Raw genomic sequence first — 13,953 nt, forward strand, 5'->3', positions numbered from 1 at the left:
AATAAGATGTCAATTATTTTCAAATTTCACACAACACAATTGTACAATTAGTGTTTTATATTTACTGTTGATAAATGTTTTCAACTGCATTAATATTAGGTCGTTAATTTTAATAATCTTCGGTAAATGAATTTTTTCATTGTTAGACAATTTTAATTAGTATAAATTTATCGCTCATATTACATTGTTTAAATTTTTTTAAACCGCAGAAATATAGAACGTTATGTAAGTGCGTTTCTTACATTCTGCCTCGCAAACAATTATCTTTATTAATTAAAAAAACAGGAAAAGTCTAGTCTAAGTCTCCCTCAATTTTAACAACAAAACAAATATTAACATATAAAAGTACACAGCCATTTTCCATTGTATGTAGGCTTACAATAAAAACATTATTTTATAATATAATAAAATTAATTGCATCGTAAATGTATTATAAACTTAGTAAAATTGGAATAAATATACATAGTGCTCGCCGATAAATTTAGGAATTGGACAATTTACTGCAAATTATTCGTAAAAGTAAAATATATAATGCAAATATTCAAATGAGTAAATCTTTAGTACGCACATAATAGTACAATTATCATAATTTATTCCTCGCGGGCAATAAGTCCATTCACTTCCGGTTGAAGGAATTCTGCTACAATAGCAGATACCATTTCGCTGAGAGTGCTTTTTAATTTGCTTAAGTCTCTAAAATCAAAATGTTATGGAATTACGATTAAATTTATATATGAATAATTTTAAAAATAGGCTCTAGAATAATTTAGAATATATAACGTTAAAATATAATAGTGTATTAAAATTAAAGAAAGCAAAAATGAGAATATTTTTGCAAGTAAAATTTACAAAGAACTTACTCTCCGGGCGATCCACACAATTCATTGTAGTACTTTATTTTGGGTTCCGTGCCACTGGTTCTTAAAGTAGTGACTAGCCCATTCTTGAAAGTGAAGGTGATCATTTGGCTAGATTTTGATACAGGTAGAACTGCTTTATTATCAGGTTTTGTATTGTCATATCCAGTTGTTAAGTCTCGAATGCCACTTATTATATATTTCCCGTTCAGAATTCCGCTTGGGTACTGTCATTAAACAAATTACATCTTCGTGTAAAGACAGGGAAGAAGAGACAAAGAAAATAGAAAGAATTAAAATTTTATATTGGAATAAATTTTACAAGCATGTTAAAAAGCATTCTTATTTTTATATTCATTAAAATTAATATTACTTTATCTGAAATTATAAGGAAATGCAAATAAATCTGTTTTTGAAGCAATCAATGTCAACATACTAATTAATATAGTATAAGCAACAGAATTTTTATCGTACCACAATATACTTACGCCATGCTTATATCTGCTTCTTCCTCAAGAAATCCTGTGAGATGATATAACGATAATACTACTGGAATAAATAAAACAGCAAGAAGCACGGAAGGCAGCAGCGTCAATGATATAACTACCACATTTACATACTTGCTGCACAGACTATCTTTTGTCATCTTAAGAAGCATTAGCAGAAGACAAAGAGAGAAGAAAGAAGGAAACGTAATTAAACAAAATCTTTTAGAAATTATTTTCCTCGATTGTTAGAATGCATCAAACGTATTAATGCACTAAAACACAAATTCGTTAAGTAAGAAAACAAACTGCGCACGAAATGCCAAACAGAAAAGTATTCTTTGATAAGAGTAACTTTCAATACACACCACTTTACGTTTACATGGTTATTATTATTTTATCACAAGAATTGCGATAAAGCGCCATTGTCGACACAACTGTCACCTAGGATGACACATGCAGAAATACATTGGCGCATCAGTTTTATTACACTTTCGAAGTAGTAGGCCAGTTTATGCTACCTCATGCATCACATATATTTGTCGACCTTGTGAGCATTAGACACAAATTAGAATACATTAGTCGTTTATAAAGCGATGTTCGCTGTTGTACTTGCGATAGCATACTAGCTTTATATAAACTGCCATATCTCTACATCAGATACATTTTTATATTACTTGGAAGATAACAGTTTTTGCTTTTCAGAATCGCGATTAATCATACTGGTCAAATAAGTTTTTATAGACGTCTCAATAGCGCCTTTACGTAATTGCATACTATGTAATACTTATTGGTTCGACTTATTAACCTTTTTTAAGTACGATGTGACGTTTGTTGTTATATAAATAATATAGATCAGGTGAAAATGCAAATGATGTAAATAGCAATTTAAACAATCAGCACAAATTGCAGCATGCAAGCTGTTCTTTTAAGTTTTATTTAAATAGAATAAAAAAAGAAAATCCTTAGAATATATAATAAAAATTAAAAATAGTACTTACTGTATCTGATTTGCCCGAATAATTCCTTAGTCGTTCAAATATCGCCTTAATGATATCCGGTTCATGACATATCCAATAGGAATTATCACTGATATGGTGGCCGTATCTATATATCGTAAAATACATCGAATTTATTAATGTTGCATTAAAATTTATTTCAGATAATGTACTTCAAGTGAGCGTGACGTAACGTACTCTTCATATATTTCTTTCAATTTATCAGATAAAGTTAATCCTATCGTCTCGAGATAAGCTGCTAATTCAGCTACGCGTACGGCAGCGCTGATACCATCCTTGTCTAGAACTTTAGAGCCGCACATAAAACCTATAGCCTCTTCATATGCAAACAGAACTTCCTTATTGTCTTTCATTAAGTCTATAGCTTTGTTACCCATCCATTTAAAACCTGTTAAAGTTTCCTACCAAAAAATATTTTCATTTAGAACTTACTTTATCTTATTCTTGTTGCATAAATAAACATACAAATATTAAGCATACAAACCTCGAAATTAAAACCTTCTTTCTTACCCATTGAAGCTAAGATTTTGCTAGAAACAGTGGACGCTAGCATATATGTCTCACTCATATCGACATCAGGGTGTAACACTTGATAAATATGAGTCATCCACCAACCCAGTAACGCGCCTAGTTCATTTCCAGAGAAGACATGCCATTCCCCGCTATAAATATCACGTGTACTTTCAATGTTCTTCCATTACAGTTCAATTTAAATTTATTACGAGTTCGCAAACCTCTCTTTCTTCGTTGCGCACGCAAGTCTATCAGCGTCAGGATCGTTGGCGAGTATTATAGACGAGTCGCTTCTATTTGCTAACTTTATGCTAAGATCTAGAGCGCTTTTTCCTTCCTCTGGATTTGGAAATTTCACTGTAGAAAATTCTGGATCTGGTAGTTTTTGTTCTTCCACTGCTATGAATGGCTGAAACAAAGACAGAGCAAGTAAGTATCTGCCTTTCAAAAATTATGTTTTACAATCAGTATGTGAAGATACTACCTTAAAGTTTGCTGCCTCAAACGCGGCAATCATATACTCATATCCAACACCATGCATGGCAGTGTATGTAAATTTTAATGTGGTATTTTTATTCACTTCAGGATATAGAACATTATCCTTCAAATCTTGATAATAATGCTGCATAATATCATCTCTTGGATCTTTATAATAGGAACTTTCGTAAATTTGGCTTCCATTCCATGAAGATTCGAGTGGTTCAAGATTATCAAGAATGTAGCTTTGTATCTTCTTATCATGTGGTGGTATGATTTGTGCACCATTCTCCCAGTAAACCTTGTATCCATTGTCATCTTTGGGATTGTGGGAAGCAGTCACCATGATCCCAGCAGCGCACTTATATCTCAAGATAGTGTAAGGTATAAACGGCGTGGGGCAGATTTTGGAAAATAAATAAACTTTAATACCATTGGTTATGAAGATTGCAGCAGTTAATTCTGCAAACCTGAAAAATTAGATGCTCAGTATTACAGGTTGGATTACCTCATAAGTTAGAGTACATCATAAATAGCTTACTATTATTTTTACTATTTTACCATTAGATACAACACCTTTTACTATTGTAACGACCGTCATATCCTATTACGACGCCTTTCTGGGCAACATCAAATATAGTATCCATCAAATATTTCGTTAATCCTTGACCAGTTTGCACAATGACTAAGTCATTCATTTGACTGTAACCTGGTCCCATACGACCTCTGAGACCTGCAGTACCAAATTCGAGTCTCTTAAGAAATAATTTTGATAAAACCTTTATCTGTCCCTTGTCCAAGTACTCCAATATTTCATCTTCTGCTTTCGGATCCTACAATAGAATAAAAATTTATAATAAAAATAAACTTGAATGCATCTATTGTAACATAATTTGTTTTAGAAATAAGATAAATTCACTATATCTATTAGCAAAAATACTATACCTTATTCCACTGCAGCCATTCTGTGATTTTACTATCCAAATTACCGTCACCAGTGTTTACAGAATGGAGAGCCATGGTACCAGCTGTGTTTCTAAGCAAGTAAATTAGATTCTTTTGAATGAGTCCAGTCAATGCGTTTATCAACGCAACTTCCTCCGGATAAGCAGAAATGCCTTAACTACTCCTATATTCGCAGCGAGGTCCACTTTCTCCTAAATTTTCTGTAATGCATACGTAACATGGCTCGAGATTAGAGTGGTTGTGAAATCGTCGATAACTGTTCATTCAGATAAGGCGTGAAAGCACGATCGACATACAAACGATAACAGTAACGTAAAATTACTCCTCATCTGATCCGCGTATCGATCCGGAAGTGATAAGCGGCGACAAAGAAACGTGTATCGAACGCCGTGTGTTCTCACGCGAATCGCGGTCTAGGTTACACGATAGAGTTAGAGGTTACGCGAGCGCGTCGCGGCGCAATACCACGTTATTTTCACGGCGCATATTTATCATCGAACACGCGGATTTATCTCACGTTATCGCGACTGATCGCGAGACGAGATGCTCGGAACGTCGCGCGGATGTCAGTTTGAATTTACCTCCAATCTCGGGGACGACTACGTCAAATAATCAAAGGTCTCCACCGCCGTATAGACACCGGGGGGAATATACGTCCATCGATAAGTGCAGATACCACAGCAATGATGTATTCGATGGACGCGCGCGGTTTTATCGCGCACCATATATATATATTTGCACAAATGGTGACAGAGGAGCCTTGAATCTTTTATTTTTTTTTTGTCGCACCATTTCGCACGACGACCACGTGCAGTGGAGCGTAAATGTTTCTCTGCTAATTTCACGCGCATTATCATACTCTGCCGCTGCGCCTCGATTCGCATATCAACCGAGATCGATTGGTCGCGATATATGCAATCTGGTTTTTTTTTTATTTTTTTATAGTCGATATCAATTCACGGGCATGGATAAAGACGATATAAGCGCTCGCGCGAATGATGCGTAGTTAGGCGAGCAATAAAAACGTTTGCAGTTTCTTTGATTATATGTACAGAATAAAATGACAAATTGCACGTTCGGCAAACATGCGTCGCGCCTTCTGTTTGAAGTTAGTCACAAATTGACTGACGGTCGAAATTGCTTTTTTTCACAGATTTGTTTTATTTTTTTAAATCTTATATATTTTCATCTTTCTTAATTCCTTTTCTTTTTTCAATATTTAACTATATTTGCACTCATTTCATTTAAAACTGTAAAATATAAATCGGTGCGCAAGTAAAGCAGTTTTTTGAAATTAAAGGACGCAAATCAATGATATATAATCGGAACACACGATATTTATAAAAGATTTATAATAATAATTTAAATATTTTATAAATATTTACAAAAACATTTCATAAATACTTTTTTATGATCTTAGATTGAACAGATTATAAAAATTAATCATAAATACCACATAAAAATAATTATAAAATTTGTATAAAATATTATTATAAATATCAATTTTTTTACTTACTAGAAATGTAATATAAAATATGTAGTCTATATTTTAATAATATTTTGAGTAAAAAAGCTGTTTCGGAGCGTTCGATTGACCAATCGAAATGAAGATTTTTATGAATTAACCAATCAAAGAATGCTTTGCAGCAAGTGAATTGTAATAAAGCTATTGAAATCTGTTAGCCCTGAATAAATTATAGTGGCCGAGTTTTGTAATTCATCGATTGATCAATCTCGCCTCATCTTTCTGGGTTTAGAGACAACTGAAAGCGTTATCGACTGTCAATACAAATGCTCGGCGTGCTCTAAATAATTTATACCTACATTCGTACGTTTACGATGCGGGCGACTCGCGATTTGTTTATCGTACAAAGATTTACGTCATGAATAAACATATTTATTTATAACGCAATAATATATATCATTTGCATCACAACATGACATACTGCATTTTCCTGTTATCACTCCGCGTTGATAACATAATTTCACAAACTCAAAAAATCAAAAACATTAATTGTTTCCCATCTTATAATTTACTTTCTTTTCCTCCAACATAAAACAACAGGCCTTTTTTTAAATTCGGTGTCATATGTCACCATATCGAAGTGATCGTGACCGGGCACTTTTTGGAAAAGAAATCTCGCATCATTTCGTACACGAATGACATGCGATGGTGGTAGTTCCCTGTTCGTGACCGAGTGCGCGCACGCACACGTTACCACACGTAGCGAAGGTCTAGGGCACGCGCGTGTCCGCGAAAAAGCGAGTTTCGCTTGACCGCGCCAGAGGGCGCGGGAATCGACGAGGAAATTCGCGCACCCACGGTATGTTTTCCCCGAGGTGTTTGGAGGTGCTGTGCCGCGTTACGCGTCCGCGGCATTGACGTCCATCGACGTCGCGTTTTCTTATCAGCCCCTCTGTCGTCGAGTCGGGTAAGAGTGCGATCCGCGATCTATCGCGTTGACGGATCACGCGGAGAAAAGATTCGTGTGTCTGCAAGTCGTCCGTTCCGTTCGTCTTCTTTCGGTCTCTTCCCCCCTTTTCCCTCCCGCGGCGCCGATATATCTCTGTTTTTCCCCCGTGTTATCGTCCTTGCGCGTGTCGCGCGATGCCAACGTCGCGCGACGATGTCACGGATTTCGGCTGTCACGTAGGTCACCCCCGCCCGGGAGTCTTTCGTGAGTTTTCCGCTGACCCGGAGAGTCGCAGCGAGTCTCTCGAGAAAGACGGAGCACGGTTTCAATGAGAGGCACCGTGGGTTCTTTGCGCTCTCTCTGCTCTCGTAATTTTTTAATGCGCAAATTAATCAACGCGGCTGTTTGCTCATCTGACACGATGTATTTCGCAAGCACGAGCGCAGCCATTCGTCGACAGCCGTACTCGTTTCGAACGTGCAGTGACGATTGCGACAATATGGTCATAAGCAGAATACCTCTCTGATTTTAGATCCGAGCACGCGGAACACGCCGTAATAGATAGTCCAGGTCCCCCATCATCCCCGCGACTTTCGGTCCCCACCGAGATCCACTGCCGACCATGAGCCGCGTGCGTTGCTGCCTGATCAGTGCGGGTCGTCTAGCCTCCTCCAACCATGTCACTAGCCATGGTGAGTAAACCTTGTTTATCTTGAACAAAAAAACAGGTAAAATTGTTAAGCATGACGGCAGCGTGAGAGATAGCAGGAGATCTAATTAGAGACATTTGCGATTGCACAGTACACAAAATCGTCAGAGTCGTCGTGGCTAGCAGAGCCCTGACGATCAGTGGCAGCTTGGGCAAAGCCCCGACGGAACCCACGCCACCCTCCAAAGACACCGTCTCAAGCGGGTCCTCGAACAATGGCGGCACTGGTGGCGGGAAGAAGAACACACTCACCTGTCCCAAATGCGGAGATCCCTGCACGCACGTCGAGACGTTTGTCTGTAAGCAGAATGTTGTTGAGTAGGAGTTTGAGGATAAAGTTGTAATGCACTTTTGTTGCTGAAGTCATTGCAAATTCTTGTATATTTATGTTAAGATCTAATGTCTACTTTTATTAATGCAGCATCTATTATTTTTAAAAATAACAGCCTCCACGAGATTCGTTAAGTGTGAGAAGTGCCATCATTTCTTTGTGGTGCTATCAGAAATTGACTCAAAGAGGAGTTTAAAGGAGGCGCTCAGGCCAGAAGAGGGTAAGCAAGGATTCTACAGGAAACCACCTCCACCTCCGAAGAAGGTAATTAGCTTTAATTCTGCTTAATTTATAGATTATTAGAGATTATTTTTCAAGTAAAATTAAATTGTTTCAAATATGTTTTATCTTCAGAAAAAAAATGATGCAATATTTTCAGATATTTGAGTATCTAAACAGACACGTTGTGGGCCAAGAATATGCGAAGAAAGTGCTGAGTGTTGCCGTTTACAACCACTACAAGCGGATTTACAACAATTTGCCAGTTCAAAATTCACAGGCGCAAACTAATGTTAATCCGGTCAGCACACAAGAGACAAATCATCCATTCACACACAGAGGTCCTAAGCCACGTAAATAGCAATGCCCCAGTGTTATAAATTGTTAAGAAATAAAATGTGCAGTCTGTATATTAAAATTGTAGCATAAAACTAGTTCAATTAATAATCTTTTACAACAGCGATTGAAGCAGATTGCGCAATCTAAAGTAGCAATATTTCCAAATTTGTTCCCTCATAAAAAATGTAATATTTCATGCGATTATCGTAAAATGTCTTTTTTTGCTGCAGATTTACTGCATATATCAGGAATCGGAAATCCGTTTCCAGGAGTTGGGTTCCAGCATACAGTCAGTCCGGGAAGCGAGCAAAAGACGAGCAGTCAATCGGCTCCTGGATCAGCTATATTGGACAGCAAGCAGCATCAACTGAAGTTAGAAAAAAGCAACATACTGTTGCTCGGTCCTACTGGCTCTGGCAAAACGTTACTCGCGCAAACGATAGCGCAATGCCTGGACGTTCCATTCGCCATCTGTGATTGTACCACTCTCACGCAAGCTGGCTACGTTGGCGAGGACATAGAGAGTGTCATAGCTAAACTTCTTCAAGACGCTAATTATGTAGTGGATCGTGCTCAGATGGGCATCGTCTTCTTAGACGAAGTCGACAAGATAGGTGCTATTCCGGGTATTCATCAGTTGCGTGATGTGGGTGGAGAAGGTGTGCAGCAGGGAATGCTGAAGATGTTGGAGGGAACAATTGTAAATGTACCAGAGAGAAATAGTTCAAGAAAGTTGCGCGGGGAAATGTTGCAAGTGGATACAACGAATATTCTTTTCGTTGCGTCGGGTGCTTACAGCGGTTTAGATAGGTTGATAGCGCGACGCAAATCGGAAAAATATCTCGGATTTGGCGCGACGCCCGCGGCCGAGAGTCCGGGTAGGAGGGCGGCGACTTTGGCCGACATCGCCAATATGTCACCTTCCACCGAGAGGGACAATAAGGAGAAGGACATGCTGTTGCAACAGGTGGAAGCTAGAGATCTCATCGACTTCGGCATGATACCTGAATTTGTTGGCAGATTCCCCGTACTCGTGCCTTTCCACACCCTTGACAGAGACATGCTAGCGAGAATTCTTACTGAACCAAAAAATGCCATCGTTCCTCAGTATCAGATGTTATTCTCAATGGACAAGGTACATCTTCATATTATCATTTTCATAATAAAATGTCAAGACAAATTTGTTGTTTTAATAGCAAATTATAATAAATTGTATTGGATTTACATAGGTGGAGCTGACATTTGATGTACATGCATTGAATGCAATTGCCTCTTTAGCAATGGAAAGAAAAACGGGAGCACGAGGTTTGCGAGCGATAATGGAATCGCTGCTTTTGGAACCTATGTTTGAAGTACCAGGGAGCGACATAGTGTCCGTTCACATTACAGAACAGTGTGTGAAAGGCGCTGAAAAGCCACAATACGTAAAACGAGATGATAGCAATGACGATGATATTCAACAGGCGCAGCATGTACATAATTAACAAATAATTAAAGAATGCGACACTTTGGTATAACTGTTTCTTTATGATTAGATGGACAATTTTTTTAGAAAATTAAATTAGAACATTCGCGTAAATCGCTATTTTAATTATTTTATAAAGAATATAATATATAATTCTCGTATATATTATTTCGTATAAAAAGCAAATAATATGAAAACAACGCATACACATATAATATATTTTCAAACTGTCCTGTATATTTAGTATTAAAATATTTCTCAAATTATTTTTTGCTACAGTAAATTTCTATCCATTTTGGATATTGTATACATTATATGATATATTTGTTTTAATATATTAAAAGGAGGAATATTAATGCCAGTACATCTTTTAAAGATGACTATTTGATTTTATAATAAGAAAATTATTTGATTTCATAATAAAATTAATATTGCAAATTTATAAGGCAATGTTTTACATTTGCCTACTTGGAATATGCATTATAAATGCCTTTTCTAAGAGAAAGTGTCGCATGAACATAACATAAAAACAGACTAATGAGAATATACAGATCTAATTCTTACTTGACAATGGAAAAATGTAAATAAATTTTGTATCGTTTAATTCATTCGTATTGCAGGAAAAGTCAAAAAAATCGTAGCACATAATAGCATTCCACATCCAATCAAGTTGTGTGCATCCTGCATGCATTTATTGATGGTTAACATCGAAAGTAAAACGACGTACTATGCATTCGTATCTAATAACAGAATATCGTAAAGAAATTTAAAATATATTATATATATGCACATTCAATCATATCAACGTCATCCAATTTGGCAGCTTGAATGTTACATTTGTTGGAACAAACTTCAATTATGATGTAAATTGATAAAGCAGACTGGCTTAAGATACGGAAACCAAAAATTTTAATCAATACGAAATTGTAAAAAGCCATATAATAAAGAAAATTTTAATGTAACCACTCATACAATCAATTTTCATACATTGTCATGCCAGGATTGTTTGTAAAGAGATTACTATTGTTACGCGTTGTTTAAGAAAAATTAAGAAAAACAACATTCTTGTAGCAGTTTTAATAGATATTTCCCGAGAAGGGGAGAATGCCACAAGAAAGGACGAAGATAGCGAACAATATAAAAAGATTATTTTTATGTCGAAATACATTAGATAGAAGGCTTATATGTAATATATTGTACATAATATAGTAGTTAGTGAAAAGGAAAGTGTGTCTGATGTGTGAATTATACAATTATCAATCTGATTATAGAGTATATACATCCTCGCTATTTATCGCGCTAATTTACGTACTAATTAAAACTAAAACAAAAGAAGAAAGAAAAAAACCAGGCTGTGCAAAATATAACACGGAGTGAAGTACATTTGCATAGAATTTTTCCCTAATTCTTTCACGATGATCTGATGTCCTATATAGAGTAATTATGTATTTGTAATAAATCTATAATATGCAACTGTAGTATATACTTTGATTTATTTACCTCGTAAAGAATCTGTAATATATATCGATACATTAATATAATAAATCACATTACAATTACATTTCATCAGGGGTAGAAAGTACACTGAAAATGATTGCGTCATACAAGAATGAGCATCTACAAATATTGTCCACAAATTTCATACTTAATGTACTAATATGTACTTAATGTACTAAAATATTTTTACGTAGAACTCTATTTCCTTCCCTATTTTAATTCATATTAATTGTAAAACCCAATATATAGAAAATTTGCGTGATCACAATCGCGCAGAAAAATGTTATCAATTGAAAAACATGAAGGCTCTTCGTCTCTAATTTGCGATTTTTCATTAAAATTATCAAAGAGTATGCTTGGAAACTTTCGTCGTTACAAATTCGATCCTCTTATACAATTATCAACAAGAACTAGTAATAAATAATTCCGTATATATTACATTCTTTTGTTACCTTTATCCTCTTTATATTTCATCATAATACGAAGGCTTTGGCGGCTTTACCGGTTTAGGTTTCGGCATCAGCATCGTGCCAAGTTCTGTCAGGACCCATTTTGTCGCGCGCAGTACCATGAAATGTACCGCAAATTGTAAAACGAGAGCACCAAATCCTTTGTACAAACCGAGCGGGCCCTCGGTTGAAATTATCGTGCGGTAACAATCGGCCGCGCTGCTGTAGCCAGTCAATAACGGCGTGACACTTCTTCCGGTGTCCAAGTTATCGATGATAGTGCGCGTTCCCTGAAGATGCAAACGATGAATAACTGTTTCGAGGGGATAAAACACGATATCGGCCGCACACATAGAAACGAGGATAGAGTGCGTCTCTATATCCTGCACGACGCTCTCGGATAGAAAGTCCTTACTGTACGCGCCCTAAAACAGTATGACGTTATCTATATAAAGACATCTATGAACATTCTGAAGTACTTAAAATCAGATACACACCCTTGCTTCCTGCGAATGTTTATATCTAATGTGCATAATCCGACTAGTAACCCCTTTCACAATGAGAGTGAAAAGATATTTCGATACCCCGTACACTATAGTGGGTGGTACAAGGGCATAGATTGGAATGAGTCTACCCTTATTACATATGTCGAGCAGGCGGATTGCGCCGTCTCGAAAAACGTCCAAAATTCCTGGACATTCGGAAGCAATCTCGGACTGAACGGTTTCCACGAGCGACGCGGAGTAGAAAGGAGTCACTATACCTATGGCGATACTACAAATTCAAACATTAAAATAACTTTAAGTTTATTTGTGTGTGTGTTTACTGACAAATTTATAATTACCATTTGAGAAGGATGTGTTGACCAAATGCTTTCATGGAGCTGTTGTAAGTGATCTTTCTAAAAGCATGTGTCTAGTTACGAAGAAGATAGTTTTGCAATTTATAAAACATGAAGCATTTTGTTATGATCACATTACTTTTGCCATGGCGTGATTTTTGAAAGCAGATCTTCAACGGCCAATGTCATTCCTCTGACAAGTAGGACTGAGCCGATGCCCTTCCACAAGGTGTTTATACCCTGAGTCTGGTGTAGACGTATGATTACAGGTACCAGAGTTATGGGCATCAGGTGATACTTGCTTGCGCTCGGATTGACTTGGCATTGTCTTCGTAATACTACGAAGGGGTGAATTAGCAAGTTTCCTGTGATCAAACTCGCTAATCCGCAGCCTAGACCGACATATTTGCTCACGGCGATGTCTGGAGAAAGATGGACAGGCAAATTCATCAAATGTATAAGTTATAGTTTAAGAATAGCAATGAACAACTTGGTCAGTCACGTATAAACTTCTATTACCCAACGAATAAAAAAAGAACGTGACTCACCATCGTCGACGACCGGTGGATTATCCTCTGCCAAGGGATGAATAACAGGTATGTCCAGAGGACGGATAACCTCTCGACCGTAGTATCTCTGTGATGTCCCCGCCTCCCACGATCTGGCGGGTCGACCCCTGTACACATCCCCGTAGCCCTCTAATCCCGCCATTCTTCTTATACGAAATAAGTCGACGACTAGCTCGTTTCGTTGGACATTTGCCCGAATTAGCGTAACTCAATTCACGCTCACTCACGCTAATGAGTTTGACGGTCGGCATTCGACATTTTCGGTAGCGGCCATCACGATTTCGCTGGATCAGCTGATCTGTTGATCTCGGAGCAGCACTTGTGCCGTATTCAAACGAAAGCTGTGGCGCAATGGTCAAACGTGATTATCGCGACGAAACACGAGTATTATTCGGTAGCCACACTGGCACATCACGATTCGTCCTGGTTCACAATTTTCACGAATGTCCGATACTTCACTTTCGACTCTACGGCAGTCTCGATCCTCCCCTCGTTTCAATCCCAATACAGAGAATATATTATACGTAAATCACGCGAAACATCTACTACGTGACGAAGGACCAACGCCTCGGAACTCGTACGGAACGACGAAGATGCGAGTTCGTACTGTTCGCAGTTCTCACAAACATCCGACACTCCACGGCACTCTCGAAACACTTACTCGCGTCAAAAGCTCGTACGAGACGACGAGGATGCGAGTTGAAATGCGCCGCAACGCGCTACGACCTTACGCCGTTCTACCTATCCGACTGATTGACCGCCGACGGCGCCGACCGGCCATTATCGCTTGAGCCACGTGACTC

At 37.6% G+C, this 13,953-nt stretch overlaps 3 protein-coding genes across 13 annotated transcripts; 1 reads left to right on the plus strand and 2 right to left on the minus strand.

Moving 5' to 3' along the window:
• Positions 1 to 39: 39 nt before the first annotated feature.
• On the minus strand, positions 40 to 7,376 carry LOC105199081 (phosphoglucomutase-2). Of its 10 annotated transcripts, XR_005576615.1 has the most exons (12): positions 4,899 to 5,148; positions 4,297 to 4,517; positions 3,928 to 4,184; positions 3,359 to 3,821; positions 3,096 to 3,283; positions 2,846 to 3,023; positions 2,539 to 2,762; positions 2,344 to 2,449; positions 1,711 to 1,889; positions 1,346 to 1,617; positions 861 to 1,084; positions 40 to 693 (listed from the first exon to the last, which is right to left on the minus strand). XR_005576615.1 is itself a non-coding variant. In XM_011166019.3 (10 exons), exons 2-10 carry the CDS (start codon positions 4,369 to 4,371, stop codon positions 591 to 593), a joined length of 1,818 nt encoding a protein of 605 aa, XP_011164321.1. In that variant the 5' UTR covers positions 4,372 to 4,517; positions 4,899 to 5,134; the 3' UTR covers positions 40 to 590. The 10 variants fall into 10 exon arrangements, 3 of the variants coding, with proteins under 3 accessions (XP_011164321.1, XP_011164322.1, XP_011164323.1); XR_850910.3 differs by lacking the exon at positions 1,711 to 1,889 and having other exon boundaries at positions 1,346 to 1,379; XR_005576614.1 differs by having other exon boundaries at positions 1,346 to 1,889.
• Positions 7,264 to 11,275, plus strand: LOC105199083 (ATP-dependent Clp protease ATP-binding subunit clpX-like, mitochondrial). 2 transcript variants are annotated; one of them, XM_011166023.3, is made up of 6 exons: positions 7,264 to 7,423; positions 7,533 to 7,739; positions 7,887 to 8,035; positions 8,151 to 8,343; positions 8,560 to 9,464; positions 9,559 to 11,275. In XM_011166023.3, exons 1-6 carry the CDS (start codon positions 7,354 to 7,356, stop codon positions 9,811 to 9,813), a joined length of 1,779 nt encoding a protein of 592 aa, XP_011164325.1. In that variant the 5' UTR covers positions 7,264 to 7,353; the 3' UTR covers positions 9,814 to 11,275. The 2 variants fall into 2 exon arrangements, with proteins under 2 accessions (XP_011164325.1, XP_011164327.1); XM_011166025.3 differs by having other exon boundaries at positions 8,151 to 8,331.
• LOC105199082 (solute carrier family 25 member 46) lies at positions 11,269 to 13,586 on the minus strand. Its single transcript, XM_011166022.3, has 5 exons — positions 13,130 to 13,586; positions 12,721 to 13,003; positions 12,585 to 12,641; positions 12,238 to 12,514; positions 11,269 to 12,165 (listed from the first exon to the last, which is right to left on the minus strand). Exons 1-5 carry the CDS (start codon positions 13,290 to 13,292, stop codon positions 11,755 to 11,757), a joined length of 1,191 nt encoding a protein of 396 aa, XP_011164324.1. The 5' UTR covers positions 13,293 to 13,586; the 3' UTR covers positions 11,269 to 11,754.
• Between the last annotated feature and the right edge of the window lie 367 nt (positions 13,587 to 13,953).

The sequence above is a fragment of the Solenopsis invicta genome, chromosome 2 (assembly GCF_016802725.1).
Source record: "Solenopsis invicta isolate M01_SB chromosome 2, UNIL_Sinv_3.0, whole genome shotgun sequence".
Classification (NCBI taxonomy): domain Eukaryota; kingdom Metazoa; phylum Arthropoda; class Insecta; order Hymenoptera; family Formicidae; genus Solenopsis; species Solenopsis invicta.

Excerpts from the sequence above, each read along its gene's own strand:
- LOC105199081 (XM_011166019.3), bottom strand. The coding sequence starts at position 4,371 with ATGGCTCTCCATTCTGTAAACACTGGTGACGGTAATTTGGATAGTAAA. Across the intron at positions 3,822-3,927 it reads GGTCGTTACAATAGTAAAAG|GTTTGCAGAATTAACTGCTG; the intron begins GTGTTGTATCTA and ends CTAATTTTTCAG. Across the intron at positions 3,284-3,358 it reads TTGAGGCAGCAAACTTTAAG|CCATTCATAGCAGTGGAAGA; the intron begins GTAGTATCTTCA and ends TCTTTGTTTCAG.
- LOC105199083 (XM_011166023.3), top strand. The coding sequence starts at position 7,354 with ATGAGCCGCGTGCGTTGCTGCCTGATCAGTGCGGGTCGTCTAGCCTCC. Across the intron at positions 8,036-8,150 it reads CACCTCCACCTCCGAAGAAG|ATATTTGAGTATCTAAACAG; the intron begins GTAATTAGCTTT and ends CAATATTTTCAG. Across the intron at positions 8,344-8,559 it reads ACACAGAGGTCCTAAGCCAC|ATTTACTGCATATATCAGGA; the intron begins GTAAATAGCAAT and ends TTTTTGCTGCAG.
- LOC105199082 (XM_011166022.3), bottom strand. The coding sequence starts at position 13,292 with ATGGCGGGATTAGAGGGCTACGGGGATGTGTACAGGGGTCGACCCGCC. Across the intron at positions 13,004-13,129 it reads TCCACCGGTCGTCGACGATG|ACATCGCCGTGAGCAAATAT; the intron begins GTGAGTCACGTT and ends ATCTTTCTCCAG. Across the intron at positions 12,166-12,237 it reads AACATTCGCAGGAAGCAAGG|GGCGCGTACAGTAAGGACTT; the intron begins GTGTGTATCTGA and ends ATACTGTTTTAG.